This window comes from Balaenoptera acutorostrata, chromosome X (assembly GCF_949987535.1).
Source record: "Balaenoptera acutorostrata chromosome X, mBalAcu1.1, whole genome shotgun sequence".
NCBI classification, from domain to species: domain Eukaryota; kingdom Metazoa; phylum Chordata; class Mammalia; order Artiodactyla; family Balaenopteridae; genus Balaenoptera; species Balaenoptera acutorostrata.
Genome location: NC_080085.1, coordinates 58,411,542 through 58,424,563, shown reverse-complemented (window position 1 = coordinate 58,424,563; position 13,022 = coordinate 58,411,542). Strand labels below are relative to the sequence as shown.

At 38.2% G+C, this 13,022-nt stretch overlaps 1 protein-coding gene across 5 annotated transcripts in view; it reads left to right on the top strand.

Annotated features, from left to right (window-relative positions):
- Positions 1–13,022, top strand: part of OPHN1 (oligophrenin 1) — a 594,537-nt gene that overhangs the window by 555,770 nt on the left and 25,745 nt on the right. For all 5 annotated transcript variants that reach the window (XM_057538773.1, XM_057538771.1, XM_057538772.1 and 2 more), the window contains one exon: positions 4,477–4,800. In XM_057538773.1, the coding sequence (XP_057394756.1) occupies positions 4,477–4,800 (324 nt within the window). The remainder of the gene's footprint in view (positions 1–4,476; positions 4,801–13,022) is intronic.

The following is a 13,022-nucleotide window of genomic DNA, read 5'->3' as shown; positions in this document are numbered from 1 at the left end:
AAATTGTGGTATATGCGTACAATGGAGTACTACTCAACAACACATAGGAATGAACTACTGATACATGCATCATGCCCATCCTCCAGGTATATCAGGTTCTTTCAGGACCTCAAGCATGCCCTCATAATCCAGGTCTTTGCACCTGCTATCCCCTTTGCTGGACACTCTCCCTCGGCACCTTCACATGGCTGGGTCATTCTCATGCTTCAGGTCTCAGATAAATGCCACCTCCTCCAAAAGGCCCTCCTTAACCACACCCAAAGTGGCTCTCCTTGGTTGTTTGCCTCTGCCCCTAGTTTGTTTCACTCATACCACTTATTAACAGTCCTTCATATTTTGTGATCTTGTTACTTCTTTTTGGTTGCCCACAGAATAAAAGTTACCAACTGTGTCAATGAAAAAATATAAATTACCATATGATCCAGTAATTCCACTTCTGGGAATATATCCAAAGGAAATGAAGTTAATATCTCAAAAAGATATCTGCAATCTCATGTTCATTGCAGCATTATTTACAGTAGCTAAGATATGGAAGTACCAAAGTGTTCATCAACAGATGAATGGATAAAGAAAATGTGAGCGATATATAGACACACACCCAGAAACACACACATGCACGCACACACACACACACACAAAAAAAATGGAATATTATTCAGCCTTAGGTACAAAAGAAGGAAAGCTTGTAATTTGTGACAACATGGATGAACCTGAAGGACCTTATGCTAAGTGAGATGAGATAAGGGCAGAGAGATAAATGCTGCATGATTTCACTTATATGTGGAATCTAAAAAAGTCAAACTCATAGAAGCATAAAGTAGGATGGTGGCTGCCAGGGAATTAGGGGAGAGCGAAATGGGGAGGTGTTTGATCAAAGGGTGCAAAGGTTCAGTTATTCAGGATGAATATGTTCTGGAGATATGATACAGCATTGTGACTGTAGTTAATAATACTCTATTTGTATACTTGAAGTTTGTGAAAAGAGTAGATCTTAAATATTCTTACCACACACAAAATTGGAAACTATGTGAGGTGATGGATATGTTAATTAGATTGATTGTGGTACTCATTTTACAATGTATTCATATATGAAAACATCACATTGTATACCTTAAATATATACAATTTTTATTTGTCAATTATATCCTGATAAAGCTGGGGAGAAAATCAGCTCACATGGATTAAGTACCATGCTAGGTGGAATTAAGACACAGTTCCTGGCCTCAAGGAGTTTATAGGCTAAATGGAGATAGATAGATAGATAGATAGATACATAGATAGATACATAGATACAGATAGATAAACAAATAAATGCCATTTAGTTGAATAATTGCTTAGTATGGATCCTGCACCCATTCTAAATGGGCCTCTCTCCTCACTACTCTGTTGAGACCTTTTTTGTCAAGATTACCAACAATATCCATGTGCCACTCCACTATTCTTATCATTCTCAGCCTGTGAGAAGCATTTCATTTTACTGACTCTTCCTTCTTGAAACACTTATTCACTTGGCTTTCAGGACACCAAACTCTCCTTCTACCTCACTAGACATTCCATTTCAGTCTCCTCTTGGTTTTCCTTCTCTTCTCAATTTCTACATGTTGGAAGGTCCCAGAGTTTTGTTTTGTTTTGTTCTGTTTTGTTTTTCTCAGTCCACTTCTCTGTCTATATTTTTTTCCTGCGTGATCTCATTCAGTCTAATGGTTTTAAATATCTTTTCAATATGAGGATGATTTGCAAATTTATATATCTAGGAGTGCTATCTCCCCTCTTCCCATCTCAAACTCCCTGTTCAACAGCTCTCCTTAGATGACTCATGGACATTTCCAATTCAAAATGTACAAATACTCTTGATTCCCTATTCCTCCTCAATCTGCTCTTACTCTGGTCTCCCTCATCTAAGTAATTGGCAGTACCAGTCACCCAGTTGCTAAGGTCAAGAACTTTGGGATGATCCTTGATTACTCTCTTTTCCTTTTACCTTACACCTAATCCATCAGCAATTCCTCTTAGCTCTCCATGCACATTGTATGTTGAACCTACTAATTCCTACTGCTACCTTCCTGGTAGAGCCACCATCATCTCTTACTTGGGTGGCTACAGGAGCTTCCAAACTATTATCCTTGCTTTTCTTCTTGCCTGACTATAATTTGTTCTCCACAGCAGCCAGTAAGATGTATATTCTTTTAAAAATGTAAATCAGATCATATCATTCCCTCTGGTCCAAATTTCCAGTGACTTCATTTTTAGAAGAAAATTTACATTTTATTCTGCATTGTATGATCCTCACTTACCTTTCTGATCTCATTTTTGAACTTCACTGTCTCTCTGTACCCTTTGTTCTCTCTGCTCTAATCTCATTGGTTTTGCCATTCCTTATACATGTCAAACTTACCCAAGGGCCTTTATATTTGCTGTTCTCTTGGTCCTAAACATTCTTCCTCCAGAACTTTGCAAACTTTACTCCTTCATTCAGATCTCAGCTAAATGACATCTCTTCATAGACACCTTCTCTGAGTACTCTATTTAAATAGATCTTTCTCCTTCTCCATTACTCTCTATCCTTTTACACTGCTTTATTTTATTCCTATCACTTGCTACTATTTGTTCACATGTTTATTATCTGTCTTTCCCATTAGAATGTCAGAGCCACTTTTATCACCAGCCTCTAGAACAATTCCTATATATTCCATGTGTTCAGTAAATACTTGTAGAATAAATGGCTGGGTGTATAGGGAATAATGAAGGGAAAGAGATCACCCAGTTTAAGGGATCATCTCCTTAGGAGGTGATCTGGCATTTAGGAGAAAGTAGAAGGGAACACTGAATGCCTACTCTGTTGTTCCATACTCTCATTTTAATTGGATAAACTCATTTATTTGTCTATTTACAATCTCCCCAAATACACACCAGAAAATATAATCTCTATGCCAGCAGAAATTTTTCACTCTGTATCCCTAGTGCCAGTATGGTATCTAGCATATCATAAATCCTCAATAAATGTGTGTAATAAATGAATGAACTGGGTGTTAGTAGACCTGAGATATAATTTCATCTTGGCCACTAGCTTACTGAATAACTTGGGCTAGTCACTTCCCTATTCTGGGTCTTAATTTGCCCCCTCTGTGTGATGAGTTCTTTGTGCCAGAAGATCACCAATGGGATCACCCACTCTAGACAATTTTCTAACTTTTTTTTAAACTGAGATATAATTCATATGACATAAAATTCACCCCTTTCAAGTGTAGGTCAGTGGTTTTTAGTATATTCACAAGCTTGTGCAAACATCTAATTCCAGAACATCTTCTTCATGCTTTTTCTGCGTCTATTGAGATGATCATATGTTTTTTCTCCTTTCGTTTGTTAATATGGTGTATCACATTGATTGATTTGCGTTTTTTGAAGAATCCTTGCCACATGCCCAATCTTGTTTCATCTATACCCCTACCCATTGCCCCAACTCAGACATCATGTCATTTCATCCATAAATGTTTCAGTATGTACCTGTAAAAGATAAGAACACTATTTTAACCAAAATCTCAATTCCATCATCATACGTAAAAGAAAAGAACACTAAACAAAATAGTAATTCCTTAAGATCACTATCTAGTCAGTATTCAAATTCTCCTATTTTTACATTTTTTTTGAAAAAAATCAGGATCCAAATAAGACCCATATATTACAACTGGTTGACATATCTCTCAGGTCTCATTTAGCTGACCAGAACCTCTGTTCTTAACCACTACACTCTGATCTAGGTTTTCTATTACCAAGGAAGGTGATAATTTCCTTAGAGCAGGAGTTCTCAATCGGGGGTTCATTAACAGCTTCAGGGGGTTCCATGAATCTCTTAAAATTAGTTTTCAAAATTTTACATGTATTTGTGTAGGTTAATTTTTCTAGGGAGAATATCCTTGGCTCTCATTAGAGACTCAAAGCTTTAATTAAGAAACAGGACAACTGAAAAGCATATACTATTGTCACAGGAAATTGTAGACCACAAGAGCTAAGGGAAAGCCATAAAGTGGTGAGTTGAGGATGTCTTTATGAGGATGGAGAAAGAAGTTAAATTCTGTTAAGTGTATTACCTTGAAATTTGAGAGATCTTTATAAATTACTTTTGAGAGAAATAGAAATAGTTAATGATTAAATGGTGCCTTATTTAAAAGTAATATAATGTACAATTGATTGGGGGCTCTTAAGTCCCTTTTTTACATATCCCTTTAAATAAAGTATCTTGGCATATTGTGGTTTTGCTGAATTGTGGTCATGAAAATAATACTCAGATCTTAAATTGAATTCCCTGTTTTATGAGACTTGTGACTCCACGTGAACTGCAATGGGTAGAGACTGATTTTGTGGGATATCATTGATTTGTTCCATGACAGTAGCTCCTTTGAATATGTGTATAACTTTGCAATATTATGTATACAAAGGTTATCATTAATCTTTCCTCTTTGCACCATCTTTTCCTAGATGAAATCCAACACAGAACACCAAATGGTACTATCATCAGCAGTATAGAACCCTCCAAGATGCCACAACACCCAAAAATGCCTATGCAGAGAAGTGGGGAAGCAGATCATGGGAGGAAATCCCCAAGCAGGCCTGTTTCAGACGGCAAGTTGGAGTCCTGCCTCGAGGTGGATGTGGGGAAGTTGGTATCTAGGCTGCAGGATGGAGGGACCAAGGCCATACCAAAGGCCACCAATGGACCTGTGCCAGGCCCTGGGCCCACTAAGGCCTCCTCTTTCCATGTAAAGAGACCAGCTCCTCGACCCCTGGCTCACCACAAGGAGGGTAAGTGCTTGGGTATCCCACGGGGAAGAGAAATTACCTCAACTATTTTGTTTTTAATATTTCCCTAGAAATTGTTCACTTTAATAATTTCATTATAATAACATAGAATTATGCATAGGATCTTACCAATTAAAAATATTCTCCATTGAATGGACTTTGTAATCTCTTACTTAGGTTTCATTTTTTTTTTAATCCCACCACCACCCCGCCACTCCCTTTCCCCCCTTGGTGTCCATAAGTTTGTTCTCTACATCTGTGTCTCTATTTCTGCCTTGCAAACCAGATCATCTGTACCATTTTTCTAGATTCCACATATATGCATTAATATACGATATTTGTTTTTCTCTTTCTGACTTACTTCACTCTGTATGGCACTCTCTAGGTCCATCCACGTCTCTACAAATGACCGAATTTCGTTCCTATTTATGACTGACTAATATTCCATTGTATATATGGACCACATCTTCTGTATCTATTCGTCTGTCAGTGGGCATTTAGGTTGCTTCCATGACCTGGGTATTGTAAACAGTGATGCAATGAACATTGGGGTGCATGTGTCTTTCTGATTTATGGTTTTCTCTGGGTATATGCCCAGTAGTGGGATTGCTGGGTCATAGGGTAGTTCTATTTTTAGTTTTTTTTTTTTTTAATTTATTTATTATTTATTTATTATTTATTTTTGGCTGTGTTGGGTCTTCGTTTCTGTGCCAGGGCTTTCTCCAGTTGCGGCAAGTGGGGGCCACTCTTCATCGCGGTGCGCGGGCCTCTCACTGTCGCGGCCTCTCTTGTTGCGGAGCACAGGCTCCAGACGCGCAGGCTCAGTAGTTGTGGCTTACGGGCCTAGTTGCTCCGTGGCATGTGGGATCTTCCCAGACCAGGGCTCGAACCCGTGTCCCCTGCATTGGCAGGCAGATTCTCAACCACTGCGCCACCAGGGAAGCCCTATTTTTAGTTTTTTAATGACCCTCCATACTGTTCTCCATACTGGCTGTACCAATTTACTTTCCCACCAACAGTGCAAGAGGGTTCCCTTTTCTCCACACCCTTTCCAGCATTTGTTGTTTGTAGATTTTCTGATGATGCCCATTCTAACCAGTGAGAGGTGATACCTCATTGTAGTTTTGATTTGCATTTCTCTAATAATTAGTGATGTTGAGCAGCTTTTCATGTGCCTCTTGGTCATCTGTATGTCTTCTTTAGAGAAATGTCTATTTAGGTCTTCTGCCTGTTTTTTGATTGGGTTGTTTGTTTTTTTAATACTGAGCTGCAGGAGCTGTTTGTATGTTTTGGAGATTAATCCTTTGTTCATTGATTCATTTGCAAATATTTTCTCCCATTCTGAGGATTGTCTTTTCGTCTTGTTTATGGTTTCCTTTGATGTGCAAAAGCTTTTAAGTTTCATTAGGTCCCATTTCTTTATTTTTGCTTTTATGTCCATTACTCTAGGAGGTGGGTCAAAAAAGAAATTGCTGTGATGTATGTCAAAGAGTTCTTTACATAGTTCTTCCTATGTTTTCCTCTAAGTTTTATAGTGTCCAGTTTTACATTTAGGTATTTAATCCATTTTATTTTTCTGTATGGTGTTAGGGAGTTTTCTAATTCATTCTTTTACATGTAGCTGTCCAGTTTTCCCAGTACCACCTTATTGAAGAGACTACCTTTTCTCCATTGTATATCCTTGCCTCTTTTGTCATACATTAGTTGACCATAAGTGCATGGGTTTATCTCTGGGCTTTCTATCCTGTTCCATTTATCTATATTTCTGCTTTTGTGCCAGTACCATATTGTCTTGATTACCGTAGCTTTGTAGTATAGTCTGAAGTCAGTCTCATTCCTCCAGCTCCATTTTTTTTCCCCTAAAGATTGCTTTGGTTATTTGGGGTTTTTTGTGTCTCCATACCAATTTTAAAATTTTTGTTCTAGTTCTGTAAAAAATGCCATTGGTAATTTGATAGGGATTGCATTGAATCTGTAGATTGCTTTGGGTAGTATAGTCATTTTCATAATATTGATTCTTCCAATCCAAGAACGTGGTATAGCTCTCCATCTGTTTGTGTCATCTTTGATTCCTTTCATCAATATCTTACAGTTTTCTGAGTACAGGTGTTTTACCTCCTTAGGCAAGTTTATTCCTAAGTATTTTATTCTTTTTGTTGCAATGGTGAATGGGAGTGTTTCCTTAATTTCTCTTTCTGATGTTTCATTATTAGTGTATACGAATGCAAGAGATTTATGTGCATTAATTTTGTATCCTGCAACTTTACCAAATTTACTGATTAGCTCTAGTAGTTTACTGGTGGCATCTTTAGGATTATCTATGTATATTACCATGTCATCTGCAAACAGTGACAGTTTTACTTCTTCTTTTCCAATTTGTATTCCTTTTATTTCTTTTTCTTCTCTGATTGCCATGGCTACGACTTCCAGAACTATGTTGAATAATAGTGGCGAGAGTGGACATCATTGTCTTGTTCCTGACCTTAGTGGAAATGCTTTCAGTTTTTCACCATTGAGAATGATGTTTGCTGTGGGTTTGTTGTACATGGCTTTATTATGCTGAGGTAGGTTCCCTCTATGCCCACTCTCTGGCGAGTATTTTATCATAAATAGGTGTTGAATTTTGTCAGAAGTTCTTTCAGTATCTATTGAAATGATCATATCATTTTTATTCTTCAATTTGTTAATATGGTGTATCACATTGATTTATTTGCATATATTGAAGAATCCTTGCATCCCTGGGATAAATCCCACTTGATCATAGTGTATGATCCTTTTAATGTGTTACTGGATTCTGTTTGCTAGTATTTTGTGGAGGATTTTTGCATCTATCTTCATCAGTGATATTGGTCTGTAATTTTCTTTTTTTGTAGTATCTTTGGTTTTGGTATCAGGGTGATGGTGGCCTCGTAGAATGAGTTTGGGTGTGTTCCTTCCTCTGCAAATTTTTGGAAGAGTTTGAAAAGGATGGGTATTAGCTCTTCTCTGAATGTTTGATAGAATTCACCTGTGAAGCCATCGCATCCTTAACTTTTGTTTGTTGGAAAATTTTTAATCACAGTTTCAATTTCATTACTTGCGATTTATCTGTTCATAGTTTCTATTTATTCTTGGTTCAGTCTTGGAAGGTTATACCTTTCTAAGAATTTGTCCATTTCTTCCAGGTTGTCCATTTTATTGGCATACAGTTGCTTGTAGTAGTCTCTCTTAGGATGTTTTGTATTTCTATGGAGTCCTTTCTAACTTCTCCTTTTTCATTTCTAATTTTATTGATTTGAGTCCTCTCCCTCTTTTTCTTGATGAGTCTGGCTAAAGGTTAATCAATTTTGTTTATCTTCTCAAAGAACCAGCTTTTAGTTTTATTGATCTTTGCTCTTGTTCTCCTTGTTTCTATTTCATTTATTTCTGCTCTGATCTTTATGATTTCTTTCCTTCTACTATCTTTGGGTTTTGTTTGTTCTTCTTTCTCCAGTTACTTTAGGTGTAAGGTTAGATTGTTTATTTGAGATTTTTCTTGTTTCTTGAGGTAGGATTGTATTGCTGTAAACTTCCTTCTTTGAACTGCCTTTGCTGCATCCATAGGTTTTGGATCATCGTGTTTTTGTTGTCATTTGTCTCTAGGTATTTTTTGATTTCCTCTTTGATTTCTTCAGTGATCTCTTGGATATTTAGTAATGTACTGTTTAGCTGCCATGCGTGGTTTTTTTTTTACGTCTTTTTCCCCGTTAATTTATTTCTAATCTCATAGCCTTGTGGTCGGAAAAGATGCTTGATATGATTTCAATTTTCTTAAATTTACCAAGGCTTGATTTGTGACCAAAGATGTGATCTATCCTGGACAGTGTTCCGTGTTCACTTAAGAAGAAAGTGTAATCTGCTGTTTTCAGATGGAATGTCCTATAAATATCAGTTATATCTATCTGGTCTATTTTGTCATTTAAAGCTTGTGTTTCCTTATTAATTTTCTGTCTGGTTGATCTGTCCATTGGTGTAAGTGAGGTGTTAAATTCCCCCACTAGTATTGTGTTACTGTTGGTTTCCTCTTTTATAGCTGTTAGCATTTGCCTTATGTATTGACGTGCTCCTATATTGGGTGCGTATATATTTATAATTGTTATCTCTTCTTCTTGGACTGATCCCCTGATCATTATGTAGTGTCCTTCCATGTCTCTTGTAACATTCTTTATTTTAAAGTCTATTTTTTCTGATATGAGTATTGGTACTCCAGCTTTCTTTTGATTTCCATTTGCATGGAATATCTTTTTCCATCCCCTCCCTTTCAGTCTGTATGTGTCCCTAGGTCTGAAGTGGGTCTCTTGTAGACAGCATATATATGGGTCTTGTTTTTGTATCCATTCAGCAAGCCTTTGTCTTTTGGTTGGAGCATTTAATCCATTCATATTTAAGGTAATTATCGATATGTATGTTCCTATTACCATTTTCTTAATTGTTTTGGGTTTGTTTTTGTAGGTTCTTTTCTTATCTTGTGTTTCCCACTTAGAGAAGTTCCTTTAGCATTTGTTGTAGAGCTGGTTTGGTGGTGCTAAATTCTCTTAGCTTTTGCTTGTCTGTAAAGCTTTTGATTTCTCCATCGAATCTGAATGGTATCCTTGCTGTGTAGATTAATCCTGGTTGTAGGTTCTTCCCTTTCATCACTTTAAGTATATTATGCCACTCACTTCTGGCTTGTAGAGTTTCTTTTGAGAAATCAGCTGTTAACCTTATGGGAGTACCCTTGTATGTTATTTGTCATTTTTCCCTTGTTGCTTTTAATAATTTTTCTTTTTCTTTAATTTTTGTCAGTTTTATTACTGTGTGTCTTGGGGTGTTTCTCTTTGGGTTTATCCTGTATGGGACTCTCTGCGCTTCCTGGACTTGGGTAGCTATTTCTTTTCCCATGTTAGGGAAATTTTCAACTATAATCTCTTCAAATATTTTCTTGGTTCCTTTCACTCCCCCTTCTCCTTCTGGGACCCCTGTAATGCAAATGTTGGTGTGTTTAAGGTTGTCCCAGAGGTCTCTTAGGTTGTCTTCATTTCTTTTCATTTTTTTTTCTTTACTCTGTTCTGCGGCAGTGAATCCCACCATTCTGTCTTCCAGGTCACTTATCAGTTCTTCTGCCTCCCTTATTCTGCTATTGATTTCTTCTAGTGTATTTTTCATTTCAGTTATTGTTTTGTTCGTCTCTCTTTTTTGTTCTTTAATTCTTCTAGGTGTTTGATCTTTAATTCTTCTAGGTCTTTGTTAAACCTTTCTTGCATCTTCTAGATATTTGCCTCCATTCTTTTCCCGACGTCCTGGATCATCTTCACTGTCATTATTCTGAATTCTTTTTCTGCATGGTTGCCTATCTCCACTTCATTTAGTTGTTTTTCTGGAGTTTTATCTTGTTCCTTCATCTGGTACATCGTCCTCTGCCTTTTCATTTTGTCTGTCTTTCTGTGAATGTGGTTTTTGTTTCACAGGCTGCAGGATTGTAGTTCTTCTTGCTTCTGTTGTCTGCCCTCTGGTGGATGATGGTATCTAAGAGGCTTGTGCAAACTTCCTGATGGGAGGGACTGGTGGTGGGTAGAGCTGGGTGTTGCTCTGGTGGACAGAGCTCAGTAAAACTTTAATCTGCTTGTCTGCTGATGGGTGGGGCTGGGTTCCCTCCTGTTGGCTGTTTGGCCTGAGGTGACCCAACACTGGAGCATACCCAGCTCTTTGCTGAGGCTAATGGCAGACACTGGGTGGGGTCACGCCAAGGAGTACTTCCCAGAATTTCTGCTGCCAGTGTCCTTGTCCCCATGGTGAGCCACAGCTGCCCCCCGCCTCTGCAGGAGACCCTCCAACACTAGCAGGTAGGTCTGGTTCAGTCTCCTATGGGGTCACTGCTCGTTCCCCCTGGGTCCTGATGTGCACACCACTTTGTGTGTGCCCTCCAAGAGTGGAGTCTCTGTTTCCTGCAGTCCTATTGAAGTCCTGCAGTCAAATCCCACTAGCCTTCAAAGTCTGATTCTCTGGGAATTCCTCCTCCCGTTGCCAGACCCTCAGGTTGGAAAGCTTTACGTGGGGCTCAGAACCTTCACTCCAGTGGATGGACTTCTGTGGTATAATTGTTCTCCAGTTTGTGAGTCACCCACCCAGCAGTTATGGGATTTGATTTTATTATGATTGCGCCCCTCCTACCATCTCATTGCAGCTTCTCCTTTGTCTTTGTATGTCAGGTATCTTTTTTGATGAGTTCCAGTGTTTCCTGTCAATGATTGTTCACCAGTTAGTTGTGATTCCAGTGCTCTTGTAAGAGGGAATTAGCGCACGTCCTTCTACTCTGCCATCTTGAACCCATCTCCACCTCAACTACTTTGTACCTTGAGATCTTTCTGAAATTGTAGATATTTAAGTAGAAATCTGTTCCAGTTTATTACCACTAATATTGGAATGGTGGGCAAGAACATAAAAACCATTCATAATAATCATGGCTCTTCTCTTACCTACATTTCCTGTTTTGGTTTGTTCATTTATTTTGGTTTTTGGTTCTTTGATTTTTTTTTTGTCTGTTTGTTTTTTTCCACATGAGTTAAGTCACTTGGTATTTGTTTTTCTCCATCTGACTTCTTTCACTTAGCATAATACACTCAAGGTTCATCCATGTTGTTGAGAATGGCAGTATTTCATCTTTTTATGGCAGAATAGTATTCCTTTGCATATATCACATCTTTATTCATCCATTGCTGAGCACTTAGGTTTTTTCCATATCTTAACTATTATAAATAATGCTGTGATGAACATAGGGGTGCATATATTTTTTTGAATTAGTGTTTTCATGTTATTTATATAAATGCCCAGTAGTAGAATACATGGATCATATGGTAGTTCTATTCTTAATTTTTTGAGGAATCTCCATACTGTTTTCCAAGGTGCTGTACCAAGTCACATTCCCACCAACAGTGCATGAGGGTTCCCTTTTCTCCACACCCTCTCTAACATCTGTTATTTCTTGTCTTTTAAAAAATAGCCCTTCTAATGGGCATGATGTGCTATCTCACTGGGGCTTTGATTTGCATTTCCCTAATAATTAATGATGTTGAACACTTTTTAATGTTCCTGTTGGCCATCAGTATATCTTCTTTGGAAAAATGTCCACACAGCTACTCTTTCCATTTTTAAATTAGGTTGTTTGGGTTTTTTTGTTGTTGAGTTTTATGAGTTCTCTAAATATTTTGGACATTAACCCCTTATCAGTTATATGATTTGAAAATATCTTCTCCCATTCAGTAGGTTGTCTTTTCATTTTTTTTAAAGTACAAACAGATTATTTTTAAATTTTATTTATTTATTTATTTTTGGCTGTGTTGGGTCTTCGTTTCTGTGCGAGGGCTTTCTCTAGTTGTGGCAAGCGGGGGCCACTCTTCATCGAGGTGCGCGGGCCTCTCACTATCGCGGCCTCTCTTGTTGCGGAGCACAGGCTCCAGACGCGCAGGCTCAGAAATTGTGGCTCACAGGCCTAGTCGCTCCGCGGCATGTGGGATCTTCCCAGACCAGGGCTCGAACCCATGTCCCCTGCATTGGTAGGCAGATTCTCAACCACTGTGCCACCAGGGAAGCCCTGTCTTTTCATTTTTTGTGGAAGTTTTCCTTTGCTGTGCAGAAGCTTTTTAGTTTGATGTAGTCCTATTTGCTTATTTTTGCTTTTGTTTCTCTTGCCCAAGGAGAATATTCAAGAAGATATTACTAAGATCAATGTCAAAGAATGTACTCCCTATGTTTTCTTCTAGGAGTGTTATTATTTCAGGCTTTACACTCAAGTATTTATTTTTTTTAAAATATTTATTTATCTATTTATTTGGCTGTGCTGGGTCTTAGTTGCAGCACGTGGGATCTTTTTTTTCTTTTTTTTAAACTTTTTTTGGATTTATTTATTTATTTAATTTATTTATTTATGGCTGTGTTGGGTCTTCGTTTCTGTGCGAGGGCTTCCTCTAGTTGTGGCAAGTGGGGGCCACTCTTCATCGCGGTGCGTGGGCCTCTCATTATCATGGCCTCTCTTGTTGCGGAGCACAGGCTCCAGACGCGCAGGCTCAGTAATTGTGGCTCATGGGCCTAGTTGCTCCGCGGCACGTGGGATCTTCCCAGACCAGGGCTCGAACCCGTGTACCCTGCATTGGCAGGCAGATTCTTAACCACTGTGCCACCAGGGAAGCCCCTCAAGTATTTATTTTGAGTTGATTTTTTTGTATGTTGTG